The sequence below is a fragment of the Mustela nigripes genome, chromosome 4 (assembly GCF_022355385.1).
Source record: "Mustela nigripes isolate SB6536 chromosome 4, MUSNIG.SB6536, whole genome shotgun sequence".
Taxonomy (NCBI): Eukaryota; Metazoa; Chordata; class Mammalia; order Carnivora; family Mustelidae; genus Mustela; species Mustela nigripes.
Genome location: NC_081560.1, coordinates 85,877,007 through 85,899,335, shown reverse-complemented (window position 1 = coordinate 85,899,335; position 22,329 = coordinate 85,877,007). Strand labels below are relative to the sequence as shown.

The following is a 22,329-nucleotide window of genomic DNA, read 5'->3' as shown; positions in this document are numbered from 1 at the left end:
TCCTGAATGCAAAGATAATTGTAAAAAAAAAAAATTACTTAGAGTTTGGTGGGCTTATTAGGAAAGTAATCCTTGTTATTTTGTTAGCATATGTAGTCTTTACAGGATAATAGCAGTGGACCCTTGGGTTTGTCACCTTTTGACAGTTTCTACAGTCAAAAAAACGGAGCCCTAGTTTTGATCTTTTTCTGTGGGTTTAGGATCACATAAAATGAGTTCAGTTTAGCTTCTTTGAATAATCTGTATTCACTGTGGTGTGAAGAAGATTCTTGGGCAGGTGATGCATGCTTCGTGCTACAATATTATCTAAGATGATGACAGGCTCTGTTGGTGTGTCTTATGTGTTAGCGCTGTGAAATGATTCCAAGATCATATGCTCTGACTCTTGAACTTTTGGAAGCTTCTAGAAGCAATATTTGCTGTTTCAAAATGGTATTCTGTTACCTCCTTCAACTGATTTTATCAGCCTTAACCAATTTAATTGTCATAAAACATTTCTTTGCATACATCACTCCCTTGTTTTAGGACACCACTGCCAACAGGATATTGTAGAGATCCCTAAGATTACTAAAGATTTTTTTATTGTCAGCCTCCAGTCAAATTCTCAACATCATGCCTACTGATTATCTTTGTTGTTCATTCATATTTGTCATTCAACTTGGATCTTTATCCATCCTTTAAAACATGTTAAAGACCTATTTGCCCATGAAACCTATACACTGACCAGCCCTGGACAGTGATTCTTACCTTTTCTCACTCATTAGCACTTACTGTCTGTTGCCTAGTGTTGCGACCTATCTTTGATATCTCTCAATGAGACTGGAATTCTTTTGAGAGCAAAGATTATGTATTGTTGTACTTCGTTATAAACCCCTCCCTCCACTACCTTCCTAAATGCCTTCTACATAATAAGTTCTCTGTAAAAGAAAAACTGATTACTTGAAAAGGTAGAGCCATCTAATTCACTCATTCATTCATGCATTCACTATTGAATTACTCAACAAAATTGTTTTTTAAATTTCTACTATAAGCCAAAGATTGTATACACAGCAGGAACAAAATGGACACGACCCCAGCGCTACAGAACTTATAGTCACTGATATTTTCTGTCCAATTATTTTTCTTCATTTCTATTTCATATTAAGAATATATCACACTGAGGGACGCCTGGGTGGCTCAGTTGGTTAAGCCGCTGCCTTCGGCTCAGGTCATGATCCCAGCGTCCTGGGATCGAGTCCTATATCGGGCTCCCTGCTTGGCAGGGAGCCTGCTTCTCCCTCTGCCTCTGCCTGCCATTCTGTCTGCCTGTGCTTGCTCTTGCTTCTCTCTCTATGACAAATAAATAAAAATAAAATCTTTAAAAAAAAAAAAGAATATATCACACTGAAAGGATATTTGTTCTTTGTTTTATTAGTATTTCTGTATATATGACTTACTACCAAAAATATATTTTCAAAAAAGTAAATACTCACTTTACTCAGCTCCAAAGTTTGAACTTTTTTCTGACTTTAATCTGAAAAACTAGAGGTTAAAAAAAAAGCATTACAAGAAACTCTTTTTCTCTATTCTTTGTAAACCTTGTGCTTTTGGGGAGAATAACAAAGATTGTAATTTCCCAGCTCTTCACTGGGCGCATCACGCACTCCTGAGGTCTTGCCAGAAACTTCTATTCCAAAGGTAGCTGAGAATATACGATCATATCAGGGATTACTTTGACCTTTTCTATATTCCATGTTTTGATTAGCTGGCTCTTCAACTCCTATCCCACTTACAGACAAATTGTGAAAGGTTTGAATGGCAAACCAGAAATACATAGAATATTGAAAAGGTCAGTGAGATTTAGCCCCATAAGCACAGTATTGAAAATATATGACAAGTCATTATCACACTTAATTCCCGACAAGGACTGGGTGAAGATGGGAAGTTATTCCAATTAAAATATTCTTGTTTCACACCAAAGGCTGAAGTGCCAAAGCTCAGATGGCCTCTTGGCTCCTTTTTTGGGGATAACTTAATAAGTTTGAAAGAAACTGTAATTGAATTAAGACACAAAGAGAAGTAACAAGCTCTTCTGATCTGACTACCCATCATAAAGGGAATAATATCGTTGACTTTTCTAAAAACTCTAATTATACATGAGTAAGACAGACACAGCTACAAAACCAATTCAACAGCCACCCCATGCTCTCTTTTCATCTACAGCATAGCTGTCAATCAGATGGGAACTCCATTTATTTCCATGGAAATGAAGGCAGTGAGTTCAATTTTGCCACCACCCGGGATATAGATCTTTCTACAGAGGATATTCAAGAGCAGTGGTCAGAAGAATTTGAAAGCCAGCCTACAGGGTAAGTAATTACTATCCCATGCTGTGGATAGCACTCATATTAATCCACTGGACATATTTTAAATGCATATTATTAAATAGCAAAAGCATAGTTAAATCAATATTGATTGTTCTTTTAGAAGATTCATTGATTTATTTGAGAGAGAAAGCAGGAGGAGGAGGGGCAGAGAGAGAGAGAGAGAGAATCTGAAGCAGACTCCATGCTGAGTGAAGAACCCAACATGGGGCTCCATCTCCTGACCATGAGATCTCAACCTGAGCTGAAATCAAGAGACAGGTGCTTAGCTGACTGGGCCATCCAGGTGCCCCAAAGCCAATTGTTCTTATAGACAGGACAAATGGTTAGACTTGCCCTAAACATTCTTTATTAAATAATCAGCTACTTTTGGGGCACCTGGCTGGCTCAGTCATTGGGCATCTGTCTTTGGCTCAGGTCATGATCCCAGGGTCCTGGGATCAAGCCCCACGTGGGGCTCTCTACTCAGCAAGGAGTCTGCTTTCCCTCTCCCAGTCCCCCTGCTTGTGCTCCCTCTCTTTCTGTGTCTGTCTCTGTCAAATAAATAAATAAAATCTTTAAAAAAATAATCAACTACTTTAATGTATATTAAAAAATTTATAATCGCAAGTACCTTTTAACTACAGTTGAAGCACTTTTAGTTCAGCTTTGTTGATTCAGGTTTTACTGGGGAAATGTTCTTTTTCAATGTGTATGGAACACAAAATCTTTCCACTACTCTTATATTGAGACTTTCAGTCATCTTCTTGGGGCCTGAGATTTATAGACAGAGATCTGGCCAGCAGCCTGAGCTGCCACCACTGCTGTGACCTTTTGCTGCTACATCAGGGTGTTTCACTTGTTGAAAGCTAGATTTCTGTTGTGGCTGACAGAGCCCTGTCTCAAGGAAGTCCAGCCTGTGGGGCAGGCCAGGTTACACCTCTGAAGAAGGCTGACACTCTGAGGGACCTCATTCATTCAGAGCCTAGCAGTGATGCTCAAGCCCTTCAGTCCATAAAGTTCTTCTCCTTGGAAGTTCCCAACACCCCGGCAGTTCCATGTCCAGTGTGGCCCGGGTGTCTCCTTGAGGGACCAGCAAGTACTGCTCCTCTGTTCCATTTCCAGGATTTTCTCAAGAGTTAGGCTGCTTTCCTTCATAAATCCTACACTACACAGGACTCACTCCACTCCCCTTTCAAACCAGTGGGCTTTGATGGGGTCCAGAATTTTGACAGTGCACAGAAGGCTTCTTTACCTACCTAGTGGAGATAAATAACCTTCACCAGTAGATCAGTTCTTCCTTTCTGATTCCTGATACAGAAGACCAATTCAAACCCCTTTCCTGGTTATGGAGCCTGACTGCCTATGAGAGAGTCCCAAATCTGGGAGCACAAGAGATCTGTTGACCTCCACTCCTTCATCTCTCCAAGCTAATACCATCCATGTGGAAGTGATGAGCCATCCTCTTCAGTGAGACCCACATCCCCTGGGGATGAAGATGATTTCATGATACCCAGCCCCCATCCCACTAAAGCCGAGAGAAAAACACAAGTTTAACTCCAGGAGGACAACTCTCTTACCCACCTAAATCCCTGCCTATCCATCTCTTTTGTCAAAGACTTCAGTGTTACTATTCCTATTCTTTTGGGGAGAGAGAAAATTTATTTTTAATTATGGCTTTCATATCTACCTATTCCCTGTCGCACAATGCTTTCTTTTTCTTTTCTTTTCTTTCTTTTTTTTTTCAGCTTGTTGTATCATCAAAGCTTGTCTATAAAAGAACCAAAGAAAAGCTTTTTTGGATGGATTAATGGTCCATCCAGCAATCTTCTAGTAACATTAGTGAAGATTTAGTATAAACAAACAGAAAACCACGAGTTAAGCTTAGAAAGGAATTGATTTTATTTTAGAAGAAACTGAACATATCTTAGAAAATTAGTGTACTAGTCCAGAGATATAGCTTGCAAAAAGTTATTTCTGTTAGCAGAGGAGGCATTTTCACAGAGCACTAATGTTATGAGAGAATTTGTGGTAAACTAAATTATTCACACACATCCCCCAGAACAAAGAGAGAACTGTTAGTATTCCTGAAAAAAGAACTAAAGTTAGGACGCACACAGAGGAACGTCAGCACAAGTTCCACCCACTCAGTGACTCAGGTGGTTGCAATTATGCTCTTTGGCCCCTTCTCAGTCCTGAGGATGTATCAGGATTTTGGTCACAGTTAAGAGGCTAATACTTTCCGGCCATGGCCTTGTCAGCAGATCTCTGCTCCAATAACATAGACTAATGTGCTTGACAAAAGCACCTGTGCGCTCTAATTGCTGTACAATTAACTCCTCCCAGTCCTAAAAGCAATAAATTATCCTAGCAACTACATTGTAGGTTTATTTGCAGCTTTTCCCCTAAGTTATCAGGCCATAGCCCCCAGATTTACCTCATTTGTGCTCTCATCTGGTTGCCCAGTCATCCAACTTGCTGTTATAACATAAAGGTGTAGGAGGATAATGAGAAGATCTAGTGTTTTCAGTGTTTGCAGTGATGATAAAAATGCTGGTTTAGTCCGAGAGAGAAAGAGAGAGAGAGTGAGTGTGTGTGTGTGTGTGTGTGTGTGTGTGTGTCTCCCCTCTCTGCATCCCTTTCACCCACTCCCAAACGTTGCTTTACTGGTCCAGGGAAGAATGTTGTCATGATAATTTTTATTTATAACTTTGGAGGGGAACAAAAGCCCACCACAAAATCAAATTAATGTGAAATTTGTTTTACCTAGGGTAAGAGCCGGCAAAGAAAATGAGATTAGGAATTTGGTAGTGAAATTCTTGATGTGTTTTGTTTTACCAGCCAGATTTACTAAATATTTGTCTCATTCTTCATCTCCGTCATCATCACCCACCCTGATAATTAATCATTATTGGCTCACCTGCTGACATAGAAAATGTAGACAGTAAATTCCAACTGTGCTCAAGAACAGCCAGTTGAATTGATGGAGCTCTGTGAATCTTGAGGTCACTATTTTAAAAATAAAAAAAGAATTTTAATGACTTAATTAAATTATTAACCTGTATATATTTTTACTTCTCTTAATGATGTTTTTCACCTGTAAGAATATGAAAGAGAAAAATGAATATGCAGGTCTCTCTAATAATTTCAAAACACTTCATATGAATGTTAAGAAAGAAAAGAAAGCCACTATTTTGGGAATCTGGTTTCCCAAATGTTCCTCTTTTTCTACCATTTGAGTCAAACTATTTGATCTCACATCATAGGGATGTAAGAGCTGTTTGCCTCTTATATCATAAAACTGTCCTAAATCCAATGTTGGTAGGTTTATTTTTTAAGTGGGATCGTAAAGGTTTTTTTCTCTTTTTCGTTAAGAAGACACATCTGAAAAAAAACAACAACAACAAGACACATCTGTTACTTCAGCAAGAGAGAAACTTTAATGGATACACTGATAATTTATGTGAATCTTTCTAAGCTTCGGCTTAACTTTACAAATACCTCATTTAATTAGCCACCACCATATCTTACCTAGCAGAGACTGCCTTTAGGTGGGAAAGAGCTTTGTAGAAACACACACTACTATCATATAGATTTTGTATACTTCTTTTTCATCCCAAATGCAAACATTGTATGTTTTTACTATTCAACTACCTTTACAGTTGTCACTATTCACGTTAAAGAGGAACTCCACAAATGTAATGAATGTTAGAATATTGAATCGACGCAGCATGCTTCAGTCTTCACCACTTGCCCCAAATCCTTGGAAATTACAGAAAATGAGCAAACATATGTATAATGACACTATAAAACGAACAAAAAAAATGTGAATGTGCCCTAGTTGGGTCAGGAATTATAAAGTGTTGTACCCAAAAAGGGAAGAGAAGATCTGATGGAAGGAGGGAACTATAGCCCCAAACAGATGTTGAAATAAGACACTGAAAAGATGGCTCAGCCCTGACCCGGGCCTCAGATGCTGGTCACAGGAGTAAGGATGGGGCTCAGGTTTTGCGATAATGACTGCCAAAGAGGAGAGTCCCTCAGTATACCTACTTCCAAGTAGAGGCCTCTATTCCCAGGAAGAAGCAATGAATGTGGACACTTGCAGTGGAGAAACAGGGCAATCCAGGTAACTGGAAATCTCAAGGGGTAACATGGTAGTTCCATATAAAGGCCCACCTGCCCAGTAGCCATTTTTATACCAAAATTATAAAAATAATAACAGACACAAATTTAAGCAAATGATCTAGAATTAACAAATCTGAGGAAAGTCAACTCCTTTTAAAAATCATCAAACTAAAGAACTAAGGTCTGAGAAAACAGAGTAGGATAAACAAACGGAGATTTGATAAGAGGCATAATTCATATCCTCAGACAGATAAGAGTGCGTACTGCATTCGATAAATTAAAAGACATTTTATGAGAAAGCATAGAGATGTGAGATGAAAATATATAATTGTTAAAACAAACTTCATTTTTTTTCCTCTGCTGAAGAACAAATTAATGAGCTAGAAATTTGAGTCTTGAAATCTACCCAAAACTTGGGATCACTAGATATAAGAAAGAAAGTTGTAAAGTATGGGGGAAATTGGCTCTTCTGATGTTAGAAAAATAAGAATTCCAGAAAGAGAGGTCAGAGAGAATATATGAAATGAAATATTCAAAGATATTGCTGAGGAAAAGTTCCCAAGATTGAAAAAAGAAAATAAAAAAGACATAGTTCCTGTGAATGAAGTGTTTAGCAAGATGAATGGGAACTTATCCAGTCCCAGAACATCAGGAAGAAACTTCAGAACACTGATAAAAGAAGAAATCCTAAAAGCTTCTAGGTGAGATTCATAGTACTTTTCTTGGTAGCACTAAGCATTAAGTTTTTTTAAAAAAAATGAAGAAGTTATCTAGTTCTGAAAAAATTATTTGGAACATAAAATTCTTCTCCAGTCAATTATCATACAACAATTAGGAAGAAACAAAAACCTTTTTATTCCTATACATATACAAGAACTTCATGGTAACCGTGTTTTCTGTACATAACCCAAAACCTACGATAGAAACACAAAAAATAAAAAGAATGGAACCCAAACAACACTAAAGAAAATCATGAAGCCACAAAGGAAGAGACCAGCTGAAAAAGAAAGGAACAGAGAAGAACTATAGAAATAGCCAGAAAACAAATAACAAAATGACAATAAGTACATACCTATCAATAATTACTTTAAATGTAAATGGACTAAATGCTCCAATAAAAAGACACACAGTGGCTGAGAGGATGAAAAAAATAACACCCTTTTATATTCTGTCTGCAAGAGACACTTGAGATACAGAGACACAGACAGACTGAAAGTGAAGTGATGGATAAAGGTAGTCCATGCAAATAGAAATGAAAAGAAAGCTGGAGTACCAATTCTCATTTCAGATAAAATAGACTTTAAGACTGATTATAACAAAATACAAAGAAGATTGTATGACAAAAGTGTCAACCCAGGGGGGATATAACATTCGTAAATATTTATGCACCCAACATGGCAACACCTAAGTATATAAAGCAATATTAACAGACATAAAGGGAGTGATTGACAGCAATACAATAATAGCATGAGACTTTAATACCCCACTTACCTCAATGGATAGATCATTCAGACAGAAAATCAATAGGGAAACACTGACCTTAAACAACACACTAGACCAGATGGACTGAATAGATATATAGAGAACATTTCATCCAAAAACTGCAGAACACGCACTCTTCAGATGTACATGGGACATTCACCAGGATGGATCATATGTTAGACCACAAAACAAGTCTCAGTAAATTCAAGAAGACTGAAATCATATCAAGTATCTATTCTAATCATAACATATGAAACTAGAAGTCAACTACAAGAACAAAACTGAAATAAAAACCACAAACACATGGAATCAAAGAGAAAATTTAAAAAAATATTTGAAACAAATGAAAATCAAAATACAACTTTTCAAAATCTGTGAAAAGTAGATGAAGTTACATCAAACTAAAAGTTGTTGCACCGCAAAGGAAGCCATCCACAAAGCAAAAAGACTGCCTACTGAATGGTCAAAGGTATTTGCAAATTACATACCCAATAAGAGGTTAAAATCCAAAATATATAAAGAACTTACACAATTCAATATGAAAAGAACCCAAACAACTTGACAGTTACTGAAATTGGATATTATATAAATGGGATTTCATTGTTAACTTTTCTTTCTACCTTTGGATGTAATGTACAGCATAGGGAAATAGTCAATAATATTACAATAACTTTTTATGGAGACATATGGTAACTAGACTTACAGAGATCTTTTCTTAATACATAAAAATATTAAATCGCTGTGATCTACATCTGAAACTAATAGGATATCATATGTCGATTACACTTCAATTGGAAAAAAAAACAAAATGAAAACAAACCTTTTCAGACTCACCAGGTTCAAAAAATTTACTACCCCCCAAACCCTCTCTGAAAGAATTGCGAGGTAATATGTTCCTGGTAATTAATCTAAGAGAAATACAATAGATTCAAAAAGGAGTAGCGATCAAAGAAAAGAAAAGCCTCTAGTTCAGTCTAAATAAGTATTGATTCTTAAAAAGTAATTTAATAAAAATTTGCAATTAAAGCCCAGATGACCTCAGTGAGAAGTACAAAGGGAAAGTGACAAGAAGGAAAGAAGAGTAAGGAAGTGAAATACTGCCAAAGTTCCTATCTTACTTAGAATGAGGATACAGCTCTGGGTTAACTCTTAAGGTTAATAGAAAACTTTTAAGTGTAAATATGTAAATAATAGATTAGCCAGAAACAGACTATGTAACTTCTGAAACATCAGGGTCACATAGGACATGGAAGACTGAGTCGCCTACATGCCGGGAAAGGAACAAAAGGAAAGAGTAAAAAACAGTGTCAATAGAAAACAGAAAACAATTTGTCAAGAATCCATCTAAACATATCAGTAACTCAATAAATTTGACCAAGTTATATTTATTAAATGATATTTTCAAACATACCAGTAACTCAATAAATTTGAGTTATATTCATTTATTAAATGAGATTTCCAAAGTAAGTTTTTAATAAAAGTAAGCTATATATTTGCAATAACACACGAAATTAAAAATCAAAGAAGAGAAACAAATACACCAGAAAACTATGAGAGAAGAAGGCATATTAAAATCAGATCATTCAGGGGCTCCTGGGTGGCTCAGTGGGTTAAGGCCTCTGCCTTTGGCTCGGGTCATGATCCCAGAGTCCTGGGATGGAGCCCCCTCATCGGGCTCTCTGCTCAGCAGGGAGCCTGCTTCCCTCTCTCTCTGCCTGCCTCTCTGCCTACGTGTGATCTCTGTCTGTCAAATAAATAAATAAATAAAATCTTAAAAAAAAAATAAAAAATAAATAAAAAATCAGATCATTCGAATCAGATTTTAAAAATCCAAATTTAAGCACTAAAAAGGCTAAAAGGGGATATTTTATGCAACAGTATATGTAGGACACTTGCCACAATGCATAGCACATAATATGCAATCAAAAAACTTAGAATTAGCTGTTATCCCAACTATAATTACTGTTGGTAATGGGATATGAGCAAAGTAGTGCTCAAAAGAAAATTATACTCAGATTAATTAATGAGCTATAGAAGAAACGCAAACAAATAAAGTTGAAGTGGCCAATGAAACCTAAATTGGATTCTCTAAATAAACCAATGAAGTGTCATTAAGAAAAAAGACCATATTAGTTAAAGTGATAATTGGATATATTTTAAAACTGTGAAAGTGCTAAAATGGATCTGAGTAATCTTGTTATAAGCTATTAAAAGAATGTATATCTTGTTCTGGTTTGCTTTGGCCCTGAGTTCTAACGTTGCTTAGTCTTGAGGCCATTTTTTTTAATACTTTAAAAATATAAACTAAAATTTCAAATAACAAAAAAGTAAGCACTGTATTGTTCTGGAACTCCTTCATAGAAATTAAATGTTAAACCTTTCATGTGCAGCACATTCACACACCATCTTTGCTTTTGGTTCTGCCATTCTTGAGTTAGTTTGTAGCCCCCCCTCATCCCCCTCCAAAAACCAGCTGTCCATGCGAACATCCAGAATACCTCCACTGGCTTCCCTTCCAAGATAGAATCTTTACTGAGGTCACAGAGAAAGAAAGAATGAAATCTGAGTCTTTCCAAAGTGATTTAATTTCTTACAGCTTGGCACAACATCAGCCAGTGATGGGATTTCTCTGTGGAAGGTATTGGAGGAGGCTGCTGGCACCGAAATGTTTAGATGCCCATGTCTTCAACCTTTTCTTTGTTCTCCATAGCCCTTCTTCAGTGGTTCGCCTGATCACCACTGACCACAAGTCAGTCTTGATGATCTAGGGGTTTCTGTGAAGTAAGAGCAGAGCTCTAACACCTCAAGAAGCTTACCCTGTAATTACCTGTATCCTAGAACACATCCAGGAGCATTAGGGAATTGACGGTTTAATTCCCCAGACCCATAAAGTATGCTAAATAGTATAACTATTTATTATTATGTTTTGAAATTCAAAAATAAGAAAATTGACTAAGTACAGTTTGGCATATACCTAATAAAATATTGTGTGGCTCATTTATTTTTTTAAAGATTTTATTTATTTATTTGACAGGCAGAGATCACAAGTAGGCAGAGAGGCAGGCAGAGAGAGAGGAGGAAGCAGGCTCCCTGCTGAGCAGAGAGCCCAATGCGGGGCTCGATCCCAGGACCCTGGGATCATGACCCGAGCAGAAGGCAGAGGCTTTAACCCACTGAGCCACCTAGGTGCCCCTGTGTGGCTCATTTATAAAGAATTAATAGTAGCCTGGAAAATGTGAACATTCCTAATAGAAGTGAAGAAAGACAGAGTATAAACCATCTATATCACATTACACAACCATTTGGAAATATACATACAAAAATATTAGAAATAAATATACTAAAATTGTGCTTGTCTCGGGGAGAGTGTGGTTATGGGCAATGTTTTCCCGGCGTTTTTATTTTCCAGTTTTTCAGTAATGAGAATACTGGCATTTTAATAGAAAACAAAATAGAATTTCTTTTTATAAGTTTCAAAAAATATTGCCAACTGTACTTCTACATGTAGCCAACCCCTCCCAGGCCACAGATGTCATTTCTGTGAAGCATCTTCCTCTACTTAAAAATTAAAAGCAACGACTGGCAAGTACTGCACATGACGGAATGCTTATAAGGGCAATACACCAGCAAGATATAGAAAAGATGCTTGGAGGGCAAACAGGACTCATCCTGAGGTCACATTTGCTTTCCCATATTTGGTGTTGCTGGCTTTTTCAATGGTTAGAAAGAGAGCAGTCTCTGAACCAGTTCGTTCCACTTCCATCCAACTTCCATTGCTAACAATCCTCTTGTGCTACCACCCATATCCTATTAAGGTAACTGCTTTATGAATTTGCTTTGAAGAAGCTCTAAGTATATATTTTTTTTAATTCATCTAAGATTATAGAAGAAAAAATTGAGTAAGACAGTGGTTTTCCGAGGTGTGCCACAGCTTCGTCTCTGACAGATTATTTACTACAGAGAGACCAAAATTCAAAGTATCAGTTATATGTTTTAATAGCACTTCTTGCTAACTGGATTACACCTACATCTGACTCAATATGTCTTTCTTGAATATTGAAAGTTATCCAGTGGGGCAGGGGGACAAGTAAAAGTCAATATAAACTCAATAAAACAATTTTATATTGGCTTCCTTGTTCCAGGGAAATAGTAGCAAAGAATCTTACACATGACCATTGAAAACCAAAATCGCATATAAACCAACAAGAACAATCTGTATTATAGCCCCCTTCAATATAAGTTGGTGCTTTAATTGAAAATGGGTTTTCAAATTATTTAGAATTCTCCAGAACAGTTTGAATATCTTCTTGTATTTTCTACAAATTCTTCCCTCTGTTCTACCCAGAAAAGTTATGTTCCCTCTGACTTAGAACACTTTTCACAAAAATGCTTATAAAGCTAAAAAAGGATTTTATTTAAGCTTATAATTCAAGGTAAGTGGACTAGAGATAGGTTGGCAGTCTGTGTTAATATTGTATTAAGTGGATTTTTTTTCTTTTATAAGCATGTTCATTTTTATTAAAGCCAAACCAACCTGACCATTTAGATAACATAAATAATAAACTGAGGAGCCCAGAAGATTACAGACAAAAATCATGAATAGTACCAAAGATCCACGATAGATGAAGTGTCATTTTTCTTTCAGTTCAGTATCCCTTTGCTTAAAGATGAAGTAGTAGCACTTGTACATGGTACTGTGACTTTGTCCAGTCTTGCTGCTTTGCTAATTCTGGTGTGAAAAATTAAAAACACTCATTATAACTTAGAAGTTCACTTGAATGGTCTCTTCCACTTACGTTAAAGCAGCAGTAGTACTACGTTTTGGTGGGGGGAGGGGGACGGGGATCTAACACTTACTGACGTGCTGTCACATCCCAGGCAGCACATTATTTTCTCTAACCGTCCTCCAGTCTGGGTCATATTTCTGTCTTATTGGTGAGAAAGCTGAGTGCTTTCTCCCATTCCAAAGACAATGTTCTTTATTAATGTTATTCCGACAAGAGAGTAAATCAACATAATGCATGTAATAAAAACCAAAAACAAAATTGAATTTGAGTGAAATACAGGGGATCCAATTGAAGAAAAGAATTTTTGAAATGCAGGGAAGCTTTCAGATAGAGTTCATCCTTTACCTTCTCCTAAGCTGTCATGCTAAGGGAAAAAACTCTAAATGAAGGTAGAGAAGCCTTCAGTCGAAGTCCACACCTTGCCAGACCGCACAGGGCTCATGCTCAAGATAAACCTCATGAATATAAATGAATGTGGAAGGGTCTTTACCTATGGCACATTCCTTATTAAATAACAGCATTTATCCCAAATAGAGACCTTATGGATAGAATGAACTTATTTAACCTCAGAGAGTACACAGGGATTTAAAAAATCTTATGAATTTGGTAAATGTGGGATCTCAGTAGCCAGGCTTTATCCTATATCTTAGCTCACACTTAAAGGAGCCAACTTTAGGTGATTTGATATAGTCTGGAAAATAGAATAAAACAAATTTTCAGAGATAATGTGAAATGCTTCATTAGCTTTAGAGCATTTTATGCCCATATTTGTAGGCAAAGAATATCTGATTAAAATATGACTTCTATTGCCTCTGTTCATATTCTTAGCATTTTCATCAACGTATAATGAGATCATTGACGTTTTCATTCTGCATTATAATACCTATAAATTGAATGTCTTTCTTCTTTTTTCCTAAAAATTATGTTCTTACTGCAAAGCAGATACGTAAAGGAAAAATCCCAAGTCCCCCATGCTAATCCCGTTTCTCATTCTATTGTACACATATATTCATATATTCATTCAGAAATTTTTCTGTGAGTACACACACACAAACACAGCACCCACTAGAGTCATATTTTGTATACTGTGCCACAACTTAATTTTTTAGGACCACAAACATATAATGAATGTATCTTCTAGTCAGTAAATATAGATCAGGATTTCAAAAGGGTGATGTACCAGTTTATCTGGTTGAACTCCTTTGACAGACAAAAAATATTGTAATGAAAATTTTTGCATACTTGTTAAAGTATTTTTGAAAGGTAGATTCCTAAAAGGGAAAGGAAAATTAGAGAATCAGATACATACACGTGCATATACATACATGGAGGTATGTAGTTTTCATCTTGATAGTTACTGCCAAATTGCCCTTCAAAGAATAGATCTCATTCTATTTTTAAGCTAATGAAAGAAATCTTTTTTAATTTCAGCTTTCCTGAGGCATCAGTGACATACAAGATTGTGAGAAAGTTAAAGCACATCATCGTGACACGATATATGTATTCGTTGTGAAAGAACTCCATCTAGTTAATTAACACATCCATCGCCTAACATATTTATCTTTTCTGTGTGAAAAGATTTAATTTCTACCCTCTTGTACCTTTCTTAAAAATATCAAAGTATGAGCTGATTAAAACATAATTAATTGTATTCTCAAAGCATTCCAAAATAGTTGATAGAGAGGACCATCCACTTTCCAGCTAAGAAACTGCTTTAAATCATCTTTACTTACAAAAATATTCCTCTTTTTTGGACACAAGAATAGAAAAGTCATATTTTAAAGATCTAAATTAAACAGCATTATAACCTTGCTACATCTAAGGAACAAAGTTGCCTTAAGGCATTTTATTGATTATGAAATTTTTTTCCTATGTTCCAAATTCTACCCACTGTATTATAAATAATAGATACCACTGTATCTATAATAAATAATATAGGGGCCCTTTTTTTGGACTTAGTCATCAAAGCATAAAGCATAAATATAAATTGCTATGTTGTAGAGGTCTCTCCCCTGTAGGCAGACAGTCCTTCAAATGCAACTCACTACAACCACATTTACCTGAGGAAGACATAAATTAGGCTGTAGAAGAGTAACACTTGTTTTCAGGAAAATGCCATGCCATCAAAAATACTACTAAAACTCTAGAGCTCCTCAGATACTACTTCTGGCCTCAAAGATTTGGTTATGTTATGATTTTACTTCATGTAAGTGATTATGGAAAGACGGTTGGGGACTATCTAGAAAAGACCCACAACTTGGCACCCTCATGGATCTGGACTCTGAAGTCCAGGGACTGAAAGCCTTGCTCTGCTATCCCTCAAGGATACTTTGTCTCTAACTAAGCTTGAGCCGGTGTCTACACAAATTCATGAAAGAATGAGCTTATGCCACAACAGACTTCGCCTGAATTTTTAATAAATGCAAGATAATTTATTCAAATCACTGACACGCAAAATGATTTTTTAGATCTCCCTCTCTCCGCTTCTTTCTCTTCAAAGCAGACTCAACTTTCCATTTCATTTGATTATAAATATTTGGGTTTCTAAAGAAAATAACTTCACTTTTGTTATCTTCCAACATTTAAAAGTGGGAGAAATAAAGACTAATGTAGAGTAAAATTGAATATATTGGACTTAAAATAAAGATTGAAAAGACACATACAGGGACGCCTGGGTGGCCCTGTCGGTTAAGCATCCAACTCTTGGTATAGGCTCAGGTTGTGGTCTCAGGGTTGTGAGATTGAGTTCGGCATGAGGCTCCACTCTCATGAGGAGTCTGCTTGAGATTCTCTCTCCCTCTGCCCCTCCAGATTGTGTGTGTGCACTCTTTTTCTCTCGCAAATAAAAAAACCTTAAAAAAAAAGAAAGAAAGAAATATACAGTCTGAACAAATCTCAAACAGCTCTGTCTGTGGTGGAAGTCTTGAAAATAATTCATTTAGATTCATCTAGAAGAATTATTCATTTACAACTAATAATGAGAAAAAGACAACTAATCTCATTTTTCACCTGAATAGAAGGTTCTTTTAGTCCAGGACAATTCCATCTTTTTCTATCCAATTTTTCACTTTAAAAATACTCTAACGCCTAAAAGGAGTCATCATATGCATCATTTATAAGCTTAACTTGCTTTGTGGATCAGTAGGCTGAGTGGTTTAATTGGGATAAATGGAGCAAGTAAAAGACCAATGAACCAGTGTGAGATTTTCTTGTATGAGTCAAGAGAGGTTTCTTGTTAATTTACAGTGGTCTAGCACTATGAAGAGCTGCTTCAAAAAGTTATTTTTGAGTTTCTTGAGTGATTAATATAATCCGCTAAAATATGAAAAAAAGACATTTCCTAAACATCTTGGTCCCAAATCTATTATAAACTGAAATGGGTCAACATAATCTCCCTGACATGATACAGTCTTTAGAACCGTAACTACTAAAATAACAACAAACTGAGAAACAGAAGATCTCAATTTTAGAGCTAAATAGGCAATTAGCCTTAGGCAAGCCACTTACCTCTGTGTGTCCCAATTTCCTCCATGTGTGGGCAGGCGAGTTATGTGACTAGCAATGTCCAGATTAGACACAAGCAGAAATAAACACTAAGGAGAAACAGGAATTTTAAAATATTAGATATTTTTGTTCTCTCCTGTATATCTGATTCTATATTTTTTGACATGATCCACTTTAAATCTCCTCTTCTTTGGAAAACTTGCTAGACTCTTGCCACTCCTATGACTTTACGTTCTATTTACATTTTTTACATTATTACTTTATTATTGCATTATTACATTATTATTTACATTACATTCTAGTTACATTTTGGTAATGTGCAAAATACCATAAAAGTGTATGATCTTATGATACTCTCTTTTATGGTTCCCTGTTTCCTCAGTTCAGACTTGACCCCCCCACACACCAATCTTGACTGTAGGTACTTTGAGAATAAAGACTATCATGTAGTAGACATACTATACATAGTATTGATTAAATTTATCCTCTGCAGAAAAATCATTATTGTGAATGGAATGTGTTTAAAATTTGTTCATTATTAAATCGGTTGTACCACATCTTTATTTCAGAATGATTGATTATTAAGTATATGTTCCTCAGTAAAAATAAAATGCCATAACCTATGAATCTTTGACTTAATATTCCAATTGTTCATGATTCTCACTTTTTTTTTTTAAGGTGGGACATCTTGGGAGCTGTCATTGGTACAGAATGTGGAACAGTAGAATCAGGTTTATCGATGGTCTTCCTCAAAGATGGAGAGAGGAAACTATGCACCCCGTATATGGATACCACCGGTTATGGGAACCTGAGATTTTACTTTGTTATGGGTAGGTACAATTTGAACAAATTTTGTTGACCTAAGGCAGAACCTACACCAGCCCGTATTCCTGTGGAAGTAAGATTGTTATCTAACAACATAAAATGAAATTCATGAAATCACAGTTCTATTAGAAGAACAAAAGCTCACACCTGCTTCAGACCAGCCCCACTAGTACCATCCTATAAGAGAGCTAGTCCTGAAATGCCTTGGTAGTCCTGAAGGTAAAATGCCACCTCAATGACCACCTCTCCCTCAGTGGTCATAGCTGAAAAGACAATGGGAGAGAAGCTGAGAACAAAATCACTCCTTTGTCCAAAGTCCCTGGCTTCCCCCAGAAGCATTCATCCAAGTAAACCATTTGTTTTCATGGATATATCATGATTTCATCACTGATGAAATGAATGGGAAGTTAAGAAACATGTTTATAATACCTTAATAACACTGTCCGCTTTTTAATATGTGCCAAACACACAAAGAAAGTGCTCATAAGATGTACTTTTCCCCAGATTATTGTGGAGCATATAAGTAGATAAACATTTAGAAAAATACCCAAGGAAGAATGAGGGGGTTGAAATTAGGGCCCTCTCAAAATTATTGTGTTGGTTACATATTCTTCCACTGGATGTCATTCCAGATATGTGAGTAGGTGTCACATGCCTTTTTTGTTGAGTGACTAGAAAAGCACAGGCAACACCTGGAAGCGAAACAGGAAATAAACATTTAATAAACATTTACCACCTTTGAACTTACTCACAAAGATGTCAGCTCATCAGGACAAACAGGCCCTCTGAGTCTGGGCTTTAGCACTGGCTGTTTATTTCCCTCACATTCCTTACTTCCTGTACGTTAGAGTGGCACAGTTAAGTTCAGATTATCCCATGTTCCAAAACACTGTCTGCTTGATGCTACCTCATTTTCCATATGATCTGTTTGATAATGGGGAAGTTGTGCCTGTAAAATATAATAATGTAATCATCCTACATTAAGGATCTCCCCAATTAGACTCTGAAATGGACTGTATACTTAGAGACCCAAAGTTCATTTCCTTTACAAAATTAGAATTCAAACTGGCTCTCGTTTTATTAAGAAAGATTCCTGGGAAAGCTTAACCCTCCTCTCAAAAAAGTTGTGATAAACTTTCAGCTTGTCAGTGCTTCTAATTCTAAGCATTTTCACTTTTTACCATTTTTCACGTAATATTCGAATTCTTGATTTTTTTTTCAAGATCAGTCATCATCAACCCCATTCAGCACCTTTGTAAAGCACTGACATGTTTATGTAAGTGTCTTTGTAGAACGAATTTAATCATCTATAATTCTTTCTGCATATTATTAATGAATCAATTAAAATAATATTGATGATGAAGAAAAATCTCATCTGAATGAGCCGACAATATATTATCCCAAATAAAAGCATCTCCATTTCATTTTAAAAATTAATTAATTCTGATTGACTGGAGTCCACTGAGCTAAGTTATGTGGAGAATATAATCAGGGGTCATAATGGTACCTACATTTCAGAGTTGCTGATCAGTTATTGAATTCAGGCAAATCCCTTAAAACAGCACCTAATGCAAATAGGTATGACTCACTGTATCTTTTTTTATACATAAAAATTGCTTAGAATTCCTGCCCACAAGTAACATCTAAAAGTCAGTCAAAGAAAGACAAATACTGTATGATTTCACTTATATGTGGAATTTAAGATATAAGCAAAGAAAGAGAGAGACAAACCAAGAAACAGACTCTTAACTCTAGAGAACAAAGTAATGGTCACCAGAGGGGGAGAGAGTGGGGGATGGGTGAAATAGGTGAAAGGAAGGAAGAGTACACTTGTCATCATGAGCCCTGAGAACTGTGCAGAGCTGTGGAATCACTGTATTGTACGCCTGAAACTAAGATAACCTGGGAATTTAAATAAAAATTTTTAAGAAGAAAGAATGTTATGGGCTATAATGAAATGAAATGGTATGTGCCAAGGACACTCTGGGTCGCTTCAGTGTCGGGATCAGAGCAACACTCCATGAGGGAGATGACATTTGAACTGGTACTTGAAGGATGGCCATAATTTAAATCTAAAGGGATTTATAAACTGAAACCAATATCACACTGTTTTCATTACACTTGGATAAAAATTTTAAGAACAAAAAAATTATAACTTACCTCTAAGGAAGAGAGAGAGGAGGAAGATGATAGATCTCTCAAAGAAGAGGGAAATAAAGGGCATTTTATTTTATCCAAAGTCAGAACAGAAACTGTAATGTAAAAATACGCCCCTATACTTCTGCCGATATATAAACGGGAGAGTTCATTTCGAGTGTCATATTGAAACAGGGTGAATTGTGAATATTAAAAACAAGTTTTTAAGGGTTTGAAGGGAGAAGAGAATGACAAGCTAAGCCAGCATTTTGAGAAAAAGCACAGGTATAAATTCGCATGACTTATTTGGGGTGGGTGATTTTCCCAATACAACCAAGTACAAAAGTAGAAGATGGGACAAGAAAAGAGAACCAGAACCAGAATGGCGATTTTCTTTAATACTAACTGAGGACTGAGGAGTTTGGGTTCTTTCTCTAGGCCGTGTGGAGGCACCAGATGATTCCTGTCAGTTCTGTAATGTATTCTCATCTGTGTTTTAGAAAGATAACTCTAGCATGAATGTGAAGGAAAGACGGAAACACTCAGAAATTAGAGGGTAGGAGGCCAGTTAGGATAGGGTTGTCAGAGTTAGAAGGAGAAAAAAAAAAAAAACAGCTTTTTAAAAAAAAAATTTTTAATGTGGGGTACTTCGGTTGTGCAGTTGGTTAAGCATCCAACTCTTGGTTTTGGTTTAGGTCGTGATCTCAGGGTCATGAGATCGAGCCCCATGTTGGCCACCACACTCAGCATAGAGTCTGTTTGACAGTCTCTCTCCTCCTCCTTCTGCCCCTCCCACTCATGCACAGTCTCTCTTTCTAAAATAGTCTTTTAAAAGTTTTTTAATTGAAGTGTAACTGACATACAATATCCTCTTAGTTCCAGGTGTACATCATAGTGATTCGGGAGTTTCAAACAGGATAAAATGATCCCTGTGATGAATCTAGTTTCCATCTGTCACTGCACAGTTATTCCAGTATTACTGACCACATTCCCTATGCTGTCACCCCCCGTGACTTATTTATTTTATAACTGGAAGTCTATACCTCTTAATCCCCTTTACCTATTTAAATCTGAATTTCAGATAAATAATTTTTTCATATAAATATTGTTTGTGCAATATATTTCATCTGGCAAGTCTGTTAGGAAACTATTGCACTATTCCAAGCAACAAAGGAACAGGACAGTGACAGTGGTAATAATATGAAGGAGGGGACAGAGAATAAACAGCTGAAGAGAAGGAACCAACTGAGGTTCACACCCAAAAGACTACGGGGATTATGAGATCAGTATTGGAAAGGAAAGAGATTTCTTCCTTGGATTTCTTGGATTTCTTCCTATTTCCCAAGATAGCAAATGTCCAAAAATAAATAAATAAAAAGCAGATATGGAGTAGAAGATTTTGGCATTACGTATGTTGAGGTTGAGGCTTCTGGAAAGCCATACGAAGGTAGACATTTTTCTGAGGGTCTGAACCAGATTTGAAAGTCATCAGCACGTAGGTGATAAGAGGAGCCACTCAGCAGAGTTGCTGTGTTCTCCCAAACAGAAGGGGGAATAGACAAAGGACAGGAAAAATTCTTAGGGGGACCCCTCATCTAGATAAAGGTGGAAGGCGTGGAGCTAGACAAAGGATACTGAGAAAGGACACAAAGATGTGGGAGGAAGGTGTTCTACACTGAAGAAGGAAGGGAAAGGGTGGGGACCAGCCCACAGAGAAGCCAACCAGGATAGGGGTTGAGAACCCCACCCCCGCGAAGGGACTTTTGAGCGAGTATTCCCCATGGTATGGTGCTCAGGAAGCCAAAGCACATAGAGTTAAAAGAAATAAAAGACTTGTATCCCTGAAAAAAGGCTACTCCTTCAAGCAGTTCATCAGTTACAGAAGAAAAGAAATGGGGTCTGGATCTTGAGCTCAGAGAAAGCAGGATCTAGCAAAGGTGGTTTTTAAGGTAGGAGAGAATGTAATCGGACAGGACAGTAAGGGGAAAATGGGTACGGTAAGACTAGAAAGACTTCCAAACTTCTGTAGCTGATGGAGAAGACAGCAACATGGAAAGAGTTCTAAGATATGGTAGACAGCTTATACGGGCATCTTTAGAAAATCATTGTCTGATTGTTCATCTAGACAAAATCACACTTCCTTCCTCTCTGGCTTGCCTGTGCTTTCTTCCTGGTCTCATCCCTTGGTTCAGATCGATCTACTGGGACAATTTCTGGGAAATTTGCTCAGTTTTCAAAATTTGGTTGAGGTCTATTTCCTTCATTCATATATTCATTCAATACAAATTCACTGAGGACCAGTATCCGACACTGTTCTTAGAGTCAGAATGGGTGAATGAGATAAAAATAATCGAACACTCATCATTCATTCCTTTACTATGCCTTCCCCATATTCACCGGACATCTCCCATACACCCATCTCTTTTGTCCCCACTTGTATCTCTTTTCTCTGAATTTTGTCTGTGATTATGACAGCACAACACAGTTTACTGCTAATTGTCATTCTTCCATGTGTATTATTCTTGTTTCCTTGCTAAATTACAAACTTTTACCTTTTATTTTCCCTTCAAGCCCAATGTCCTGTACATAGCAAATAACAAAATTGCTCTCCTAACATAAATGTCTTAAAAGCTACTTAAAGCAGGACTTAAACTATTTGAAACCTAACTGTCCACCTAGTTTTTATTGAAATCTTCTGTAATTGCTGTACACAATGCCCCTTGAGTCATACCTCCCCACAATACATCAAAGCGAATGAAACTGAAGAAGAATCCGTGTCTTTCTGTGCGAGCTGCTGTCACTGAAACTTCACAGAGCTGATAAATTGCCCCCTGAGGGATCTTTTAGATAAAGTCTGTCATCGTTTTAAAGTCTTGGCTCCTTTTGGACTTTCTTCTTCTGTCATTCTGGGCGGGAGGAGCTCTCGCGTGTGTCTCTTCTCCCTCTGAAAGGCAGGTGAAGTTCACGAACTGTTCTTAAGAGAGCAGAGACTTACAGGGAACAAATCAGTGAAATTAGAGAGGACTGAGGTGCAGTTCCTGTGTCTCTGGGTGTGGTGCTTTAAATCCACACTGCCTGTGACCTTCCACCTTCCCTGTGTTCTTTTTGGTAAGTCTTGAATACAT

At 36.8% G+C, this 22,329-nt stretch overlaps 1 protein-coding gene across 3 annotated transcripts in view; it reads left to right on the top strand.

Moving 5' to 3' along the window:
- Positions 1-22,329, top strand: part of RELN (reelin) — a 496,502-nt gene that overhangs the window by 298,242 nt on the left and 175,931 nt on the right. For all 3 annotated transcript variants that reach the window (XM_059396996.1, XM_059396995.1, XM_059396994.1), the window contains exons 11-12: positions 2,203-2,348; positions 16,922-17,073. In XM_059396996.1, coding sequence (XP_059252979.1) covers positions 2,203-2,348; positions 16,922-17,073 — 298 coding nt within the window. The remainder of the gene's footprint in view (positions 1-2,202; positions 2,349-16,921; positions 17,074-22,329) is intronic.